This window comes from Ceratotherium simum, chromosome 1 (assembly GCF_057802395.1).
Source record: "Ceratotherium simum simum isolate JZ-2026a chromosome 1, ASM5780239v1, whole genome shotgun sequence".
NCBI classification, from domain to species: Eukaryota; Metazoa; Chordata; class Mammalia; order Perissodactyla; family Rhinocerotidae; genus Ceratotherium; species Ceratotherium simum.
Window position 1 is genome coordinate 55,948,419 of NC_141900.1, and position 20,281 is coordinate 55,968,699.

Here is a 20,281-nt window from a genome sequence, read left to right on the forward strand (position 1 = left end):
TTTTTCTCAGCCAAAATGTCATTCGTAGCTCTCCAGATTGTCCGCTGTGAACCAAATGACAACTTCAGGCACTCCATCTGATTCCATACTAGCAACATAAAATCCCCCAAATTTGACTGTTATGAACCCACTCATTATTAAATTCCCACATCTGTCATTTCCCTGTGAATTAAAGTAATTGAATTCCAAATATCTGCTCTCCCTGGTTTCTTACACTGCTCAGTCTCAGCCGGAAGGCATTCACTTAAGTGTTTGGTTAGAGTCAGGGTAGCTTCTTGAGCAGCTGTGGCGTGGGCTGTTCTTCCATTGGAGCAGATTAAGCTAGTTTAGCACCTCCAAAGCTGCGTTTCTCCAGTTTTGTGGTAGTTGGTGCCACATGTTTTCAGTATCCCAAAAGGTCCCTAGGACTCTTAAGATTAGCACATCATCATCCCCACCCCCACAAACCTGAAAAGATAAAAGCAAATCTCCCATCTCTACAATAAACAATGCAGATGTTGACACATTATTATACAGTCCTAACCCACATTATTGTTCCCAGACAAAAACAAAACAGAAACTTTGGTTTCTGGGGGAACAGAGGGTTTTCAAAGAGAACATAAGAAGAAAAGATTTTGGCTTTTGGTTGTGACAGGTTGCCAGTCTGCGTTGGCTATCTAATTTATAGAGTCTAAGACTAAACTCAGCTGGGAGGAATCGCTTATTCAATAGGGACACTATGTTTACTGTATGTGGAAGGAATTTCATCCATGCATAATAATGCTTCTCTGGCATTGGACACATTCTTTATCTTAGGCAAAATGTTAGAAATTTGCCAGAGTGACATACTCAGCTGCCGGGTCTCCTGCAGTTTCCCTTTTTTCCTATTGTCCATCCTGCACATTAAAGCTTGATTTTTTTCCTTTCTTTTTTGAACCTTGTGTTCTTGGCTACCCAGTGCTGAAATGATTGAGTTCTGTCTGGTGACAAAGTCTTCCATCCATTTTTTTTTTTTTTTTGTGAGGAAGATCAGCCCTGAGCTAACATCCATGCTAATCCTCCTCTTTTTGTTGAGGAAGACCAGCTCTGAGCTAACATCTATTGCCAGTCCTCCCTTTTTTTCCCCCTAAAGCCCGGGTAGATAGTTGGATGTCATAGTTGCACATCCTTCTAGTTGCTGTATGTGGGACGTGGCCTCAGCATGGCTGGAGAAGCGGTGCATCCGTGCGTGCCCAGAACCCGAACTCGGGCCACCAGTAGCGGAGCGTGCGCACTCAACCGCTAAGCCACGGGGCCGGCCCTTCCCTCCTTTTTGAGAGAAGAGTGATCCACATTTGTAGCAGGCAGTTGTGCAGAGCACAGTTTGTAGCCTTGCATTCTCTACATTTCTGATCCTCCTGGTTGTTCTGCACCTCTGTGTCCCCATTATGATCCTATCCTGCTGTGAAATTCCTTACATCTCTCTCTCTAGGGGAGAATGACCTTTAATAGATCCATTTAAGGCCTGGGGTCCCCATGGGGACCAGTATGGCCGTTACAGTATGCTTCTCAAAACCTTGCCTTTCCTCAGTATTTGAGTTTTCCAGGCCTTGGAAACTCAGTGGCAGCAGGCACGTTCCTTTCTGTTACCTATTTGTGTCGAAGTGGGCTATGTCTCTAGGGCCCCATTTTCCTCTGTTGTCTGTCTGTTCCTTTCAGGCAGCCCCAGCTGAGTTGTTAACCTGTTTAAGCTGAATCGTTTCCTTTCTACATCGTGTAGAGCTAACATTGTTCGATCAGAGTGCCTTCCTTCCTTTCCCTTTTCTTTTGATTTTGGGCCCAGATGTTTGTTTTGCTAACATACTTCTTTCTCTAGTGCCTTTCTTATAGACTCTGCCATAGTGGAAAATAAAGTCTGTGTGTTCAGGATTGATTCAGCTACTGCCAGCCCTCACCACCCTCAGTAAGGTAATTCCAATTATGGGCAAGTCCAGCATCTAACTTAGGCCTAGGCTATGGCTGGGTTATTTGACTTTCCTTTAACGTGACCTAGTACTTTCCCTTACAGTCTTATTTCCACAAACTTCCCAGATATGTTCTACTAAAACATGTACCGTTCCTGTCTTTCCACTTGTGTCACCTTGTGAATTGCTTAATGCATGAAGTATTCTGTTGCTGATCTTCTTCCTTTTTCCTTTTCAAATCTATCTGAACTACTATAATTAGGTATTATAACTATCCCAGTCTTTAAGGGCAATCCTCTAATTATGTTTTTGATTTCTTACCTTTAGCTTTAAGAGGAATCTTGCAAAACCTGCCTAGATCCAGGCTCTTTCTGAGAGAACCATTTTGGTCTACTCTTGAATTCTTTCTTCTCTTCCTTCATTATATCCCTTTGGCCCATATCACCTTCCTTGAATAAATAATAAAAAACCTCTTTTTATTCCTAGTCCCACCATTTAAAGAAGAATTATACCAAAGTATATCTGCTGTCCTTTTCAAAGCTATTTGGCTTAACTTGTCATATTTTTCCCTTCAGGAAGGGAATTCTCTTTTTCCTCTATTAATTTAGATGTCTTCTTTTGTTTTTCTTTCACTTTCCCACTTGCTTTATTTTGATTATATGTGTGTTTAAGTCCAATGCTCTTTTTCTTAATTTTATGAACAAACATGATTCCTAGAGAGGTCTTCTTGATTTTTGGCTTAGCTTTTGAGTTTGTTATTATTGCTTTGTTGAGGCTTTTCTAGTATCTCAATCCAAGAAGATGATTTACCTCCATATAATAAGGATTCTACTTCTCTTTATCTTTTCAGTGATTTAAATCCACACCCAATTAAAGTCGAATGGGCAGTCTGCTCAGGGATATATACCCAGGGCCAACTTGAAATCACTGTGAGAGGGACTGATTGATTGCAGAACCTAGTTGACAAGCTACATAAATCCAACGTTTAGTCATTCCTCAGTTGTCTCCTTGGGATACAATGAAGAATAAAATTTGGGACAGCTGATTGTATGGCTCCTACTAATGCCGGTATATATTGTTAAAAGCTAGAACCTCAAAAAACAATACTGTGGAGCTTACATGGAACCTAGCTGCCTTTTGCAGTCCTGCCTAGCAAACACATTATTCCATCAGCAGATGCCTAAATTGCTTGCCTGTTTTGAGGTGAGTCTTTCCTAACCAAAGGAATCTTCCGGCAAAAGCCTGTAAAACTTGCAAACACTAACATAGCACCAAAGTTTCTGTCTCTGTGGTGCTTTGAGTGTCTATGCATATGGATTTCAGGGCCCCTCCTCCATTGCTGCTTCTGAACAGTTGAAAAGTAGACACAGGAGACAAATTAATGGAGATGACAGACTGGAGAACATGGCTTTGACCTGAGCATAAAATTGGCTTTCTCTTCTTTCTCCACCAAACTAAAATTTCCCACCCAGTCTGAGGCAGAGCAGCTGATGAGTGAGAACAGTCCTCTCCTGCCACAAGGGCAAGCCTGCCCCGATGAGCTGTGTTCCACTTTGGGGACAGACTTACGGAGGAAGAATGAGGCAGGAGCCAGCTCCATGTGGTCAGTGACCTCTGCCTTCTCTTGCCCATCCTGTAGTTCCTCTTCACAAGTGACAGGGGGAGAAAAGAACTGAAACTTCCTTCCCAGAACTTACCTTCCCCAGAGGAAGAAGGGAGTACATGATGGGAGAGAAATCTGGTGTGTCCCCTAAATGGGTAACTTATCCCAGTACCATTTTTTCAATTATCCAATCTCTCTCCACATTTTAAAAATTAATAGACTATTTTTAGAGCAGTTTTAGGTTTACAGAAAAATTGAGCAGGAAGTGCAGAGAGTTTCCATGTACTACCCCCCCCCACAGTTTCCCCTCTTATTAACATCTTGCATTAGTGTGGTATGTACATTTGTTACAATTGATGGGCCAATATTGTTACTTTATTATTGTTACTTAATTATTATTATTTAATTATTAACTCTATTATTATAATAGTTTACATTAGGGTTCACTCTTTGTGTTGTACGTTCTATGGGTTTTGATGAAGGTATAATGACATGTATCCACCGTTACAATATCATACAGAATAGTTTCACTGCCCTAAACATCACCTGTGCTCCACCTTCTCACCACATTTTTGAAATGGTATCTTTATCATGTACCAGATTTCCACTCAGTGTAGATCCCTCACGTTTCTTAGGTTTATTTCTCGATATTTAATTATTTTGTTGCTGCTGTGACTTGGGTTTTTTTCTCATTTGTGTTTCTTTATGGCTTGTTACTCATATATACGTTAGCTAATTGCTTTTTCATGTTTATCTTATTTGTGTGTAGCCATCTGACTGATTTTTCATATTAGTTCAACAAATGTTAGGTTGATTTATCCTTATTTTCTTACTGATTTGGCTAAAATTTCCAGAACAATGTTGAATAATAGTAGTGACCAGGATATGTGTATCTTGTTTCAAACTTAAATGAGAGTGCCTCTCCTGTTTCACCATTAAATGTGATGTTTGCTGTTGATTTTTGATGAATGACCTTCAGGATATAGACACATCATTTTTATTTATTAAAGAGTCTCAGGAAATGAATTTTTAATTTTATCAAACACCATTTTGCCATCAATTGAAGTTTTTCTCTTTTAATCTGTTGATATGATGAATTACATTAATAGAATTATTGTTCTTGAACCGTCCATGCATTCCTAGAACAATATATGACTAATACCCTGCTGGATTCAGTTTGCAAATATTTGACAGATCTGTAAATAAGTCCCTAAAGGAAGGAAGAAGTGCAAAGAAAACGTGACCAAAATAGCAACTGGCAGTTAAAGAAAAAAGAAGGAAGCATAGTAAATAGCATGAAAAAGAAGATGGCATATGTAAGATGAAATATAAGTTTTCAGTAATAAATGTGAAGGGTTAAACTACACTGTACTAAAAATAATCTTAGATGGTGAGAACTTTAGACTAAGTCACACAAAATCTGTGCTGTTTATAAGAGACTAAAGATTCAAAAGCTGAAAATCATAAATACAAAGATATAACAAATATGGGGAGACATAAACAGAAATTGCAAGGGTTCTTTCCCTTAAGTTTTTTCCAGTGAACATGTATTGTTCAAAAAGTCATTTTTTTGTTTGTTTTAAGTTTTTCTTTAATTCATCTAGGACTTGTTACCTTTCATATTCTCCAGCTTATCTAGGTTTCTGTCTCTTCCTATTTCCTGTTTATGTATATACCTCTTCCCCAGATGACTGATAGCAGGACAGACCTGTCTCTGTAGGTCAGTCCCATCTCTTGTTGAAACCTATTAATTATTGTAGTATAGTGAAATAAATATGCCATTTGAGTACGAAAGATTCCTCCCATTTCACACCCCTCCCCCAGCGTTTATCTCTAGCTGGAGATAATCTTCAATTAATTGCTGACCAGAGATCTCTCTGATTTCTCTGACTTCCTTCAGTGCCTATAAATTCACTCCACTACAACTCTCTATGGCTGAGTACGCCTTGGAAACATTTTTTTTTTTTTTTTTTTTTTGCTACATTTCAGTTTAGCTCTGAGTTTTCTGGAACTTCCCATCAGGAACCATAGATCCTTTTCCTGCAAGAACTCTGTGATCTGATTTGCTTTCTATCTTCTGTCAGTATTCTTTTCCTTTCCCTTCCTTCTCTTCCTCCTTTCCTTCCCTTCTCTCTTTCTTTTTTTTCTTTTAAGCAGCATCATCAGCTTGTTTTGGTGGTAACCAAATAGTTGGCTTGATTTTCCTACCTTGTATTTTTTTGGTGTGGTATGTGACAGAATCACCTGAGAGCTATGCCTACTCTGTACCCCCTCCCCAAATAAAAGGAAATAAAAATTTAAAAATTTCAGACACTGTTGGGATAACAATAGCTTTAACTATAAGTAATCTGCATATAATTTCTAAGCAACAGTCTATAGGCCTTATTGAAAAAAAATCTTCAAATAAGCTGTAAAAGTGAAATTTTGTTCATCTCTTAGCCCACTATTTAGAGCCCATTTTCTTTCTTGTTCTAAGCCTTACCATCTTATTTGAATTTTTATTCATGGAGTAATAAATACTTAAAATTTACAAAATGGCATATCCTCTGAGCTAGCTACTAAGCCATTATTTAGATTTGTGATAGATTTTTTTTTTACTCTGAATATATTATTTTCCTCATATTCCCAGTGCCTAAGGGAGTGCTTAACATATTGTAGACACTAAATTTCTCTGAGCCTAACCCGTACATTATATCTTTAACTTCATTAAGAAACTGAGATATTATTTGACAAAAAGAAAATTCCTTTTTTCTTGAAATTCATCTTTAAGGGTTCCAGTAAACCTTAAAATTTTCTTTAATATTCCATTTTCCTAACATTTTAATGAAGTATTTAATCTAGATCTGTCTTCTTTCAGCAGCTTACAGTGACACCATTTTGGCCTTGGTCAGAAATCACGATTTAAAAGTGGCTGCTCTCCAGCCCCTATCAAAATTGCATTAGAGAGAAGTGTTATTTAAGGAAAGATTGCTGAGTGGACATTCCATTCATCCACTCTGTGTATTTTGAGTTGTTCTGTTTCAAGTTAGATCTATGAAGGCTGCTTTCTTGGGAAATGCGGTATGTACTCTGGATTTTATCAAGGATAGATAAATGAAAAAAAACAGATTGCTATGTTTGAAAAACCATCAAGGACATTGCCATTATATCGTTTAATGTCCCCATAAAATCTCACCATTAGAAATATCTTAGAATTTGTGTCAGGAAAAAAAAAATTGGCTTCCCTAAAGAATTAGTAGACTATTTCTTTTCTGATTTAAGAATCTCTTCTTTTTTTTTCCTGACTGTTGGGAAACTTGGTGCCAAACTTTGATACAGCAGACTCATGACAGCAACTCTATATGTCCTTCCTAAATAGATCATATATTATATATTCTGTGCTGGAAAAAAAACTAGATTTAAATAGAAAATAGAGATAAAGCATTTGGCAGGCACCTGTTTTATATGTTTGCTAAGCTAGGCCCAGTGAGCCCCTTTTAATTTTATTTATTTCTCTCTTGATTAGAAAACATTGTGTGATGTGATCCTTATGGTCCAAGAAAGAAAGATACCTGCTCATCGAGTTGTCCTTGCTGCAGCCAGTCATTTTTTTAACTTAATGTTCACAAGTAAGTATCTTAAAGTAAAACATATCATTTTTTCTTTGAGAATGATGTGGTGTCTAAATGAAAATATGCCATTCTTCCTAGTTTTTAAAGCACTTAAGAACTTAAGGCCATAGAACAGTGAAGAGATTGAAAAGTGGTCATGGTGATGATGGATCAGAGGACAAATGTCCTTTCATTAGCCCTAAAGGCCCAATGTCTTTATTGATAGAGATACAGCTTGTCCTGGAATGCCCTGGGGTTTTTTCTTAACCTCAGGTGGAAAGGCAAAGGAGCAGATCAATCTTAAGACATTTTATCTAGGAAGTTAATCGAAGTAAAAATGAAATATGGCATACCATACTAGAAAGAACCCTCGACTGGGAGTTGGGAACTGGGTCCAAGTCCTGGTTCCTTTACTTAGTTCTGTTTTATGACCTTGATCAGGTTATATAATGTATCTGGCTCAAGTTTTCCGTTTGGTGCTCTGGCTACCTACCAGGGGTTTTAGGAAGAGTGAGAGCTTTGCAAGCTATAGCTGACTATATATATAATTGTCATCGTAGTTTTGTTCCGGCTACATCAGAGGTATTTTACTCATAGCAGTTTAAAAGAGTGCTACTAAATGATTTTAGGACTTGGGGAAATACTAAATCTAGTTTTATGTCTCTCTGTTCACTTAGGCTCTTTTTCAAGAAGTATACTAATTCACTAATTTCTTAGATTACTTTGACACATCTCATATGTGAAGAATTAATTTGCATTTATTCTAGGAATGTTGGGCTTTCTAAGGTATTTTCTTCCAGAGGGAACTGTCCTATTATTCTTCTCCATATTTAACATCCCTAGAATGTTCTAGTTCCTCTGTTAGACTCATAGTATACTCATGGCATTTATGTTTCTTCTCTTCATTTTAGCTAACATGCTTGAATCAAAGTCCTTTGAAGTAGAGCTCAAAGATGCTGAACCTGACATTATTGAACAACTTGTGGAATTTGCTTATACTGCTAGGTAAGTTAAGAAGAATCATTTCTGTTGTAGAGGAGTAAGGTTGGGATCTACCATGCAAAGCACTGTTGTAACAAATTGATGTGCTCCAAATTTTTCAGCCTGAAAAACTATAAGGACACGGGATTTTGAGGATCCTGTGCCATAATAATTCAGGAACTGAAAAGTTTAATTTTTTGTTTAATTTCAGGGACTACTACGATACATTCTACAGTAGCATTATTTAAATAATAAAAAATTATAGGAAGTTAATATTCATTTTAAATTATTTGCAGAATTTCTGTGAATAGCAACAACGTTCAGTCTTTGTTAGATGCAGCAAACCAGTACCAGATTGAACCTGTGAAGAAAATGTGTGTTGATTTTTTGAAAGAGCAAGTTGATGCTTCAAATTGTCTAGGTAAGAAATCAGATTCCTATTTTTTTTTTTAAAGTCTTTATATTTTAATAAAGGAGAAAAGCAATTATAAGTATCCACATTTAGTTTTAAAGACATTGTCCACTAGAAAATTTTCTAGGAATACATTTTAAGAGGAGCTTAGGGAAATGCATATTAACCTGGGCAGCAACAAGCCCATTAAATACTGTATCAATATTTTCCAAAATATAAAATAGCTTTAATAATGAGATTTTGTGTATCTAAGATAAGGATTGCATCTGGTGGTGGTATGATATATGATAACATAAGCATGAATGTTTACCTTTGTTGAAGCACTTATGATTACTATAGTCTGTCACAGATGAGGAAACGGAGGTTGTATAACTTACCCGAGGTCACATAGCCAGTATGTGGAGGAGCCGGGGTTAGAATTCAAGGAATCTTATTCTTAATTGCTACACCATGCTATCTCCCCACATTGTCAAATATGCTAACTATTTTATACTAGAAAACTTGCAAGTCCTAGACTGTAAATTAAGATACTAATTAAGGGATTGCTGTAGCACTCCATTTTAAAGCTATTAATAAAGTAAGTATTTTGTATTTGATGTCAGGAGAAGCAGAAAAAGTTGATCAGAGTTTTCCAGAGTGTGGTATGCTTTCTGCTGTGAGGTCATCCTTAGTGGCACATGAATGAACATCCAGATCTTTGTGATTACATTTTCCTACCCTTGCTGTGATTCAGAGGGGAAGAGGATCAGGGTAGGAGTGCTAGGAAAGCAGGGAGAAAAGGAAAGCAGAATCAAAAAGAGTAGAAAGAGAGGCCTTGGAATCCAGCCAGCGCTCAAATTTTTGACCCACAGGAGAAGATGAGGGCTGCTGATGACAAGAAGCTGAAGGCTGGGGCAGAGGGCTTGTGGAGACGCACATGAAGTGTTAAAAGCCTCCTCTGTGCCCCCTTTTTCTAGGTTCCCCTCCTACTAGACAGTTCATTACTCCATCTGGCACCCCACCCCACCCCTCACTGAGGGTACAGAGAAAAAGATCTTAGAAGGCAGGTAAAAAGGAAGCAGAATACATTTTAGGGAGGGATAAAAGCCAGGCAAAGGGGATGGGAATGAGATTGTTTCTGGTATCCAGAGAAGGAATTGGACTAGATGGAGCAGGAGGGAAACAGCTATGCAGGTGAATATACTGATGGAATTTTTTTGAAAGGTAGCCATGGATCTACATAGTGAAAAGATTCCTATGTTAAGAAATAAAAGACCGGCCTTTAATCCCACCTGTACAACAGAGATGCTCTGGGATGAGTCCCTCCATCTTTCTGGGCCATAGTTTGGGGATTTAAGTTTAAATCCTGAGATTTAAGTTTAGTTTCTCTTATATAAATAAATATCTTCACAAAATTTATTATAAAAAGGGAATTTAAAGAAGTTTTTAGAAGATGATGGCTTAAGTATGTTTCCCTGACTCCCTAGCTTTCTAAATTTCCTACTGGGGTGATTCAACTAGAAAGAAAACCAGCAAAAGTAGAGAGTGGTTGTGGCAATACAAAGCATAGTGTGAGACAGGGAGCAAGTTTGTGCTAACCGCATCTTAGACTTTGGGCTTCTGAGGAGACCATTTAGGAATGTTACCTCTGGGGGCCTTCTGTCATCACTGTTTACAAAGCTGGGAGGAAGGACAGCCTAGAAGGGAGCCTGATTCTCTGGCTAAGCCTGAGGCAGACAGTGGCCCAGCCAGTTGGACCATGTGCAGTCACTCAATACCCAGGGAAACTGCTCCATCCAGCTTTCTGTTTAGTCCTGAGCATGACTCTCCCTGTGAGCTGATTGAAGAACTCCTGTTTTAGTTTTCACCACTTGTCAGTTCTCTGCTGCCCAGAAAATCCCAACAGTCTGACATCCACAAGCACTCAAAAGAGCCCACGGCAGCTGATGGAATTGGGCAAAGATTATACCAAGTTAAAGGAAAGCCTGTAGTTTGAGGGACAGAAAATCAAGCTAAACAGCCAAAATGACTGGCTCCTATAAGGAAATTTAATGTAAGAAATGGAAGAGAACTTAAAATAGGAAGGATGCATTTGAAGGGGGAAAAAACCATAATTTTCCATGAAATTCAGTTGAATTGAAAAGGAGAATGGATATACCTAAAAATCAAACTAAAGATCAGACAGAGGAAACTGCCTCATGATACAAAACAAAAATCAGAGAAATGGAAACCATTACTGAAAAGATGCAAGACATGGAAGGAAGATCCAGGGACAGTAATGTGCAGTAGTAATTCCAGAAGGAACAGCTGGAAGAAAAGCAATAATCAAAGAAGTAATAGAAAAAAACTTATTTCAGCTTAAAGAAACTTTAACTTTCAGACTAAGTTATACTAAGTACCAGACCTGATCAGTGAACTACGCTATATCCTAGATATATTCTGGCGATATTTTTCACTTCCAAAGATCAAGAAAGAACTTATATTTGGGGTGATAAAAATGTTCTGGAACTGGATAGTGGTGGTGGTGGCACAACATTGTGAATGTACTAAATGTCATTGATGGTAAATTTTATGTTATGTGCATTTTACCATAATTTTAAAAAATCAATGTAGAGAAAGAATTTGTAAGAGTTTAGAGAGAGGAGGTATGGTAGATTACCAAAAATTAGCCATGAATTCTTTCCATTCCTATATGTATCCCTTTTCAATGTGACTTTGTAACTCCTCCCATCAAGAGATGGAGTCTGTTTTCCTCCCTTGTAATTTGAGGTTGGCCATGTGCCTTGCATTAGCCCATGGGACATTAGCAAATGTGATATGAGCAGAGGCTTAAAAAATGCTTGTGTGTTGGGGCTTGCTTTCCTTTGCTGCTGGGAATGCTTCTGCCATTATGAAAAGAAGACTACAGACCATTTGGTGCAGAGATAAGCTATCCCAGCTGAGGTCCCCTACACCAACCACCCTGCCTGTTACCAGATATGTAACTGAGGCCAATGTAGACCATCCAGTCCCCAGCTGAGCAGCCAGCTGACTGCAGAGATTAGCTAAGCCAGCCCAGACCAGAAGAATCATGCACTTGACCCATACAATTTGAAGAAATAATACGTTTTTGTTATTTTGAGCCACTGAGTTTTGGAGTTGTTTGTCCTGTAGCAATAGATAACTGATGTAACAGGTTACTTAGAAAAGAAAGAGAATCAGAATGACACTTATTTTTTATCTGCAACACAAAGTTAGAAGATAGTAGCACAAGATATGCAAATGAAAGAGGGAGAAAAAAAATAATTATATTCCAAGACGTCATTCATTTGGGATATTGCAAAGACACAGTGTGTAATCACCTATATCCCTTCTGAGAAAAGTATTAGGGGAAGTACCACCGCCTAGTGAGAGGTAAAGATCTCAAGATAGGGATGTACTGGTCAGCTGTCTTAGTTGCAAGCAAAATAAACTGACTTTTGCTGGTTTAAACAGAAAAGAAATTTACTGAAAGGTTTTTGAGTAATCTCAAAAATCTAGAAATCTCAAAAATCAAGCTTAGAAAAAGTGTAAGGATTTGAATAACACAAACTTATTTAGGTAGATGTCACAGAGTATTTTACCCAGTAACTAGAGAACACAAATAGTTTTCAGATACCTTGGAGTGTTTACAAATACTGATCACCAGCCACAGAAAATCTGGAGATCTGAAAGAGAAGAGACACAGGCTCTTCAATCAATATCCATTGATTACAGTGCAGTGAAACTGGAAATTAACCTCAAAGGAGAGCTATTTCCTCCCACCCCATTCTGAACACTTAGAAATTTAACTGAAGAATTATTTAGAAAAATACTTTTAAAGAGGTATTAAAAATGAATTTACAGGCTACACATAAACATTTGACAATAAGCACAGAATAAATCAAAATCTTTGGAAAGTTATCAAAGTATTTCTTAGAAGAAAATTTGTAGTCTTAAAATGTTTTCCAAATAAATGCATTTTTTTTTCTTTGTGTGTGTGTGTGTGTGTGTGTGTGTGTGTGTGTATGAGAGGAAGATCAGCCCTAAGCTAACATCCATGCCAATCCTCCTCTTTTTGCTGAGGAAGACTGGCCCTGAGCTAACATCCGTGCCCATCTTCCTCCATTTTATATGGGACGCCACCACAGCGTGGCCTGACAAGCGGTGTGTCAGTGCACGCCCAGGATCTGAACCTGGGCCGCCGGCAGCGGAGTGCAAGCACTGAGCCACTACGCCACGGGGCTGGCCCCTAAATGCATTTATTTTTATTTTTTCTTCATTTAACTATTTCACTCAAACAGATAGGAAAAAAATTTTTTTAAACACCTAATGAAAGTAGAAAATATTCTTTAAAGCATAAATTAGTAGAAAAAGAATACTAATAGACTGTAGACTTGGCTAGAAAAACAAAAGCTAATTATTTCAAAGAACGTTATAAAACAGTCACAGACTTAACAAGTCTATTCAGCAAGGAAAGATCAAAGAACAAACAACATCAAGAATTAGAAAAGATCAAAGAAGAAACAACATCAAAATATGAAAGACGACGGAAATTGTCTTTAAAGGTTGAAAACCTAAAACCGATAACCTCAGAAACATTGAAAAGGTAAAGATCTGTTCCAAATGAATGCTTCAGGCTTGATAGTTTTATGTGTTAATTCTACCAAGCTTTCAAGGAAAGATTAATGCCATGTTATATAAATTGTTCTACATCAATAGACAAGGATAGAAAACTTCCCAGCTCATTCTACAAAGGTAGGGTTATAATGATGTCAACATTGGATGAAGAACATATGTGTGCACGTGTGCAAACGCACATAAAATTTTAGTTTCACTTAGAAACAGTGATTTTTTTGTAAATTCTAAAAATTTTTGGAATTAAAAAAAAAATCAAGGCCAGCCCCAGTGGCCTAGTGGTTAAGTTCTACGCGATTCACTTTGGCGGCCTGAGTTCGGTTCCCAGGTGCGGACCTACACCACTCACCTGTCAGTGGCCATGCTATGGCAGCAGCTCACATACAAAAAGAAGACTGGCAACAGATGTTAACAGATTCAGAGGTGAATCTTCTTCAGCCAAAAAAAAAAAAAAAAAAATCGAATCCATCAATGAATGTATTTAAAAAAATACTCTATCACTCTAGTGTGGGATATTGATAATAGGGGAGGTTGTTCATGTGCGGGTACAGTGGTATATGGAAACTCTGTACTTTCTAACTCAATTTTGTTGTGAACTTAAAACTAATCAAAAATATTAAGTTTATTAATTAAAATAATAATGATAATACTTTGTGACCAAGTAGGATTTACTTCAAAAATGCCAGAATGATTCAGCATTAAAAAAATCTAATATAATTTATTATACTAACAAGCTATAGGAAAAACATAAATACTTACAATCGTAGCAACAAATGCTGAAGGCACCTTTGTGTTTTCAGTACCCATTCCTGATGTTTGAAAAAAAAACACTCTTAAACTAGAAATAGTATACCTAATTAACCTCTAAGTGTCTGAAACCTATAGCAAATATTCTTTACAGGGAAACATGCTGCTATTCAGCTTTGTGCTGGAGATTTCCATCAATGCAATGTCAAAAAATAAATAAGGTAATAGTAGAAGCTTCCTTATCAGGCATAATCAGAGTTGTAGTTGATTGGCCATTTTAAAATGTCATTAAGGCAGTGAGGGGTTAAACAAGATAGTATCCACTGTAAAGGTGTTACTTTAATGTAATACATAAGTATACCAATCTTCCCATCTGTAACTGTAAGACCAAGCCTGTCATTTGAATATTGATCCATTGTCTGTCTTACATAAATCACACCAATAATATATCATTTATGATTTTTTATTTTTAGTTTCCTTAAAATGAATTGAGAACTTAGTGAGAGAGTCTGATTACAGAATCCCTCTAGAATTTTGCAGTGTTTGCTTGGATCTTATGAGTTATCTTGGTCATGCCTAATTTGAGTTTTTCCAAGTCTGTCTTAAACCTTAAGATCAGTTTTCATAGAAACAACTACTTTCTTTTCACTTCCATATTTTATTGATCTGCCTGACATTTAATTGGATTGCATAATTAAAACAAATTCAACTGCCGAAAATTAGTTAAGAAACAATTACTAGTTCTTGGTGAAAATATCATCTCCCTGATGGGAGCATAAGTGTATGGATGTAGCAGGCTGCTCGCCATGAGCATCCAGCATGCCATGGCATTGGTCAGTGTATTTAGAAAATGACAGCTAGTCTGATAAATTCATTAGCAGGCATCAGTTATGAGAACCTTTATGGTATAAATATGAAAGCATCGAAACTTACTATCTGAAGACAACATGAAGTTGAAACATGGAATATCAAAGATAATGAACTGAAAAAAATTCAGCTTATGACTTTGAAAGGAGGCCTGCCACAAAGATCACATACAATAGTCAGTGGTTTTGTTTAGGAGAGGGGTTGGCAACCCTCTTCTGTAAAGGGCCAGACAGTAAATATTTTAGGCTTTGTGGGCCAGAGACATATGGTCCTTGTCTCCCCTCCTCTTCCTTCTCCTCCTCCCCCTCTCTCCCCTTTCTTTCCCATCCCTCACCCTTCCCTCTCCTTTTTTTTTTCTTTATGACCCTTTAAAAATATGAAAAAAGTTCTTAGCTGCAGACCCTATAGCTGAATGTGGGCTGGATTTGGCCCATGGACAGTACTTTGCAGACCCCTGATATAACACATTAATAACCAATTTAGGGGGGAATCTTTCCTCCCAAAGAAAAGATAAAATAGCTAGGAAAAGGCTGAATGGGCAATGTATAGGATGTCTATGAAGAAAATTGTGTAATTACATTGAAGATCATAAAAAATCTGAATAAATGGAGATACATGTCATGTTCGTAGGTGGAGGTTCCCCATATTGCAGAACAGTCAGCTGTCCCCAAAGTAATCTAAAAGTTCAGTACAATCCTAATTAAAGTCATATCAGGATTTTTTTGAGTAGAATACAATAAGCTTATTTTAAAATTTATTTGCAAGGGAAAATGTTTAACAGTAGCCAAGAAAAGTTTGAAAAAACATTGAAGGAGGCTTGTCCTATGAAATATCAAAATCTGTCATACATAAGACAGTATAGTGTTGGCATAAGAATAGACAAATCAATGGAACAGAAAAGCCTCCAGATTTATGAAATTCATTCAGTCTTGCTTTCCTGGAGTCATAGTTTATCTTCATTGTGTGTCTGATTTTTTAAAAAGTGATTTTCTATTCATAATTTTCTGTTGTGTTTAGGTATAAGTGTGCTAGCAGAGTGTCTGGACTGTCCTGAGTTGAAAGCAACCGCAGATGACTTTATTCATCAGCATTTTACTGAAGTTTACAAAACTGATGAGTTTCTACAACTTGATGTCAAGCGAGTTACACATCTCCTCAACCAGGACACTCTGACTGTGAGAGCAGAGGATCAGGTGATGACAGTGCCCTCTCACATTTTTCTTAGTAGAAATGTCCTTATTGATTTCTTATGCCTCATGTTTGGATACATGACAAGGAAAGAGTTATATTAGGAGAGAATGTGTTCTTTACGTTAAACAGAGTATTCCAAAGTCTGTTTCATAGGAAAAGTGAGTCTCGGGTGTTTGTAAGAGCCGGCTATTTGAGAGGCCACTTGGTAGAGATAAAGCTATTGGGTACCAGGGTAGGCAAAACAGTGCCTCCCCCAAAGATGTCCACATCCTAATCCCCAGAACCTGTGAATATGTTATCTTACATGGCAAATGGGACTTTGTAGATGTGGTTAAGTTAAGGATCTTGAGATGAGGAGATTATCCAGGTGTGCCCAAAGTAATCATAAGGGTCCTGAAATGTGGAAGAGACAGGCAGAAGAGTCAGTGTCAAGAAAGGCTTGACTGGCCCTTGCTGACTGGAGGAAGGGGCCACGAGCCAAGGAATGCAGGCAGCTGCTAGATGCTGGAAAAGGCAAGGCAATGGTTTCTTCGCTAGAGCCTTCAAGCAGCCCTGCTGACACCTTGACTTTAGCCCGGTGTGACCTATTTTGGACTCTGACCTCCAGAACTGTCAGATAAAGTGTCAGAGGTGCAAGCTGGACACAGGCATTGGGGTGGGGTAACACTTTAATATGCAGACATTCGCTGAATCCCTGTTCTCAGTCCCACGTCCTTCTCTGTATTTTAAGCTACTGAGTTTGTAATAATTTTTTACAGCAGCAATAGGAAACTAGTAGAGGTACCGTAAGATCATATGCTTTGAGTTACTTTTATTCTAAAGATAAAAGGTTTGCACTGAGCCAGGTTCTTTTGTCCAGTCGTCTTCATGGCCCAGAGTATCAGTTTCCAAGTTGACAGGTTGGATCTGAAAGATCTAACTACGCAAAAAGAAAAAACTGAGTTCTATGATCAAAATTAACTGACTTATATGCAGTATGGAAAGGGAAGAAAAAATAACTTTAGACTGAAGAAACCTGGCAAACACTACCTACAGGTTAACATCGTCAGTGATAAGTCATGTTGATAGCATGCACCCTTGATGTAATGTAATGAGAAGGCACGTCACCTCTGTGGTCTTCCTCGAAAAAAACTGTAGCCCAAGTCTAGTCATGAGAAAAACATCAGACAAACCCAAATTGAGGGACATTCTACAAAATACCGGACCAGAACTCAAACTCTCAAAGTCATCAGCAACAAGGAAAATCTGAGAAACTGTCACAGTCTAGAAGAGCCTAAGGTGACATAATGACCAAATGTAATGTGGTATCCTTTATGGGATTGCGGGACAAAAAAAGAACATTAGATAAAAACTAATTTTTTTTTTTAAAGTATGGGCGTTAATAATAATGTGTCAATATTGGTTCATTAATTGTGACAAGAGTATCATACTAACATAACATTTTAACAACTGGGTGCAGGGTATATGGGAACTCTGCACTATCTTGACAACTTTTCTGTAAATCTGAAGCTATTCTAAAATAAAAAGTTTATTTAAAAAAATAGATCAATTCCCATAAAAAATTAAATAACTCATAGGGAGATCAGAACTCAGGCCTTATTAACACCACACCAAAATTAACTAATTTAACTAGCTCGAACGTGTGTGGTAAGTGTGTGTGTATGTGAAATAATAGGTTTGTTTTCAGTTTGTTTAAACTAATGATTTGTAAGTCAGTTATGTTAATGAACTTGGCCTTGTTCAGTGCAGTTAAATGAATGCTCCGGTATTATTTTGGAAAACCATTGTTATATAAATATCCTGTAATTTATTTTTTAAATATAGAATTTTTATATCTTAAAGTTTCTGGAAAGCAGATATGTCTATCAATTCACAATTCAGGAATATTAAAGATTGAAATAAAAGTGTGGGTGACCTTCGTATCTCCTGGGATGGAAGGCCTCAGGAAATTAACCTGTTTTCCTGGTACCAAATGAGTACATATTCAAACTATCATTGACCAGTAGATTTTTTTTCAGTACAAACGTACATCATATCTACTTCCGAAAAGGAAACTGTATTTTGTTTTGAAAAATGTTTTTAAAAAGTCAACATCTTCCTTGTCATTACATTATGTGGCAGTAATTAGTTCTAAAAAACATGTTGCCTACGAGAATCACTGGAGCAGTGTGTGAACTGTTCTGAAGTACAGGCAGGTGTTTGGGGATGAAAACAAATATCTGAATAAAATATTGGAAATAAGTGGTTGTGTCCGTGAGGTTCTCCTCCTTCAATGTGAGAGTCAACATAGGTAATTGGAAATGTTGCTGCCATCTAAGAACTTTACTATGCTGTTATTCCCCCTTAGGTTTATGATGCTGCTGTCAGGTGGTTGAAATACGACGAACCTAATCGCCAGCCATTTATGGTTGATATCCTTGCTAAAGTCAGGTTTCCTCTTATATCAAAGAATTTCTTAAGTAAAACCGTACAAGCTGAACCACTTATTCAAGACAATCCTGAATGCCTTAAGATGGTGATAAGTAAGTTGCCTTAATATCCGTTTATAACCTGATCGTGTAGCCAGTTAGAATGGATCAGACTCAGTAGCCAGAGAGAAACATTCAAGACTTTGCTCTTCCAGATAATTAATCTCTTGGGGTTCTCAGCTGTCTACCTGGAGGGGACTTAGCCCCAGCCTTTAATTTATAGGGACATTGTGTGATAGAAGGTAAAAATTGCATGTGCTTTTTCTCTTTTTGTATACAATAGCTTCTGTGCACTTTGTTTCTGGTGTTTGCTTTTTTATTTTACTTAAGCCAAATAGTGTACTGTGATCACATGTTCTTTCTTAAACAGCCGTTTTTTTTTTGGCCTGGAGTTAATAATTGCCGTATTCATTTTCTTGGTTTTTCTTGACTTGCAGGCCAAGTCTCAACCCCTCAACACCTCTGTAAAATGCCACTTAATAAAATTGTCTGTGCAATTAAATAGTCTGTTGCTTCTATTTTATTTCTTGGAAACGTCCCTTGTAGAGTCTTCCTTCTGCCTATTCCAGTATGGACTGTTTGCTCTCTAGGCCTAAGGCACAGTTCTCGCCCTGGGCCTCCCTTCTCTGCTATCGTGGGATGTCCCTTTGTATATTATACAAAGAAAGGTGCATAGATAATATAAATATGTGAAGAATAATAGTAAAACAAATACCCATATTCTCACCACAAAGCTTCAGAAATAGAACATTGTAATTCCTCTGTGTATCTCAACCCTCTGACATTCCCGTGCTTTCATTAGAGATTTCCATATGCATATGTACATATTTATAAACAATACTTTGGCTTTTCCTCTTTTGGCTCTTTATATAAGTAGAATCACTTGGTGATTATCCTTTGGTGATGTAATTTTTATTTTGTGTTCAGCATTGGTTTCTGAGATTCATCCATATTGATGTATGTTGTTGATTTATTTTTACTATTTGGTAGTCCATACTTTAAATATACCGGAATCTGTCCAATCTGTTGTTCAAGGGTATTTGAGTATTTCTAGCTCTTTGCTTTGGAAATGGTTTACATGTATCTGCTCTATGCCTTGGGTAAGAATTAATGAAACACAGGGTATGTGCTTGTCCACCTGTGCTGTGTAATGACAAGCTGTTGATCTTCCCTTGAACAGGGAATGACAGTTCTTGTTATTCCACATCTGAGCCAACCTGTTTATTCCCATTCTTAAGTGTTTGCCCGACTGTGAGGTGTAAAATGGTGTTTCATTGTGATTTTAATTTGCATTTATCACAAATGGGATTGCACATCAATATTTCATCTTCGATGAAATGCCTGTTTGTCTTTTTGCCATCCTCTATTTTTTTTTTTAAGTTTTTATTTAATTTATTTAAACTAAAAACAAAAAACAGTTTATTATCATTTCTCTCTCCCCCTGCTGGCTGCCTCTGGCAGCTGCTAATCCGTTCTCTGAATCTATGAGGTTGGGTTTTTTTGGTTGGTTGGTTAGATAAGAGTATAAGAGAGGTTTACTCCTCCACGTATAAGAAAGGTCATAACAGTGCTTGTCTTTCTCTGTCTGGTTTATTTTAGTTTGCATAATGCCCTCAGGGTCCCCATGTTGTCACAGATGGCAAGATTTCGTATCTTTATTTTACCATAAAACATTGAAGGATAGTTAAACTGAGTATAGAATTATCATGCAAGTCATTTTCAGGTAGAATTTTGAAGGCACTGCTCCATTATTTACTGGCTTCCAGTGTTGCTTTTGAGAAACCTGATGCCGATTTGATCCTTTTATGTATTTGTCCTATTCTTCTTTGTAAGCATTTAAGGTCTTTTTGTTGTTGTTACCCTGATGTTTTGAGAGTTCATGATAA

General features: G+C 37.3%; 1 protein-coding gene across 4 annotated transcripts in view; it reads left to right on the forward strand.

Annotated features, from left to right (window-relative positions):
* Positions 1 to 20,281, forward strand: part of KLHL7 (kelch like family member 7) — a 69,300-nt gene that overhangs the window by 11,803 nt on the left and 37,216 nt on the right. For 3 of the 4 annotated variants that reach the window (XM_004418925.2, XM_087428844.1, XM_087428826.1), the window contains exons 2-6: positions 7,031 to 7,133; positions 8,027 to 8,120; positions 8,393 to 8,517; positions 15,754 to 15,929; positions 18,275 to 18,449. In XM_004418925.2, coding sequence (XP_004418982.1) covers positions 7,031 to 7,133; positions 8,027 to 8,120; positions 8,393 to 8,517; positions 15,754 to 15,929; positions 18,275 to 18,449 — 673 coding nt within the window. Of the gene's footprint in view, positions 1 to 1,905; positions 1,927 to 7,030; positions 7,134 to 8,026; positions 8,121 to 8,392; positions 8,518 to 15,753; positions 15,930 to 18,274; positions 18,450 to 20,281 lie in introns of those variants that run through there. The other variant, XM_087428836.1, reaches the window with a different exon arrangement.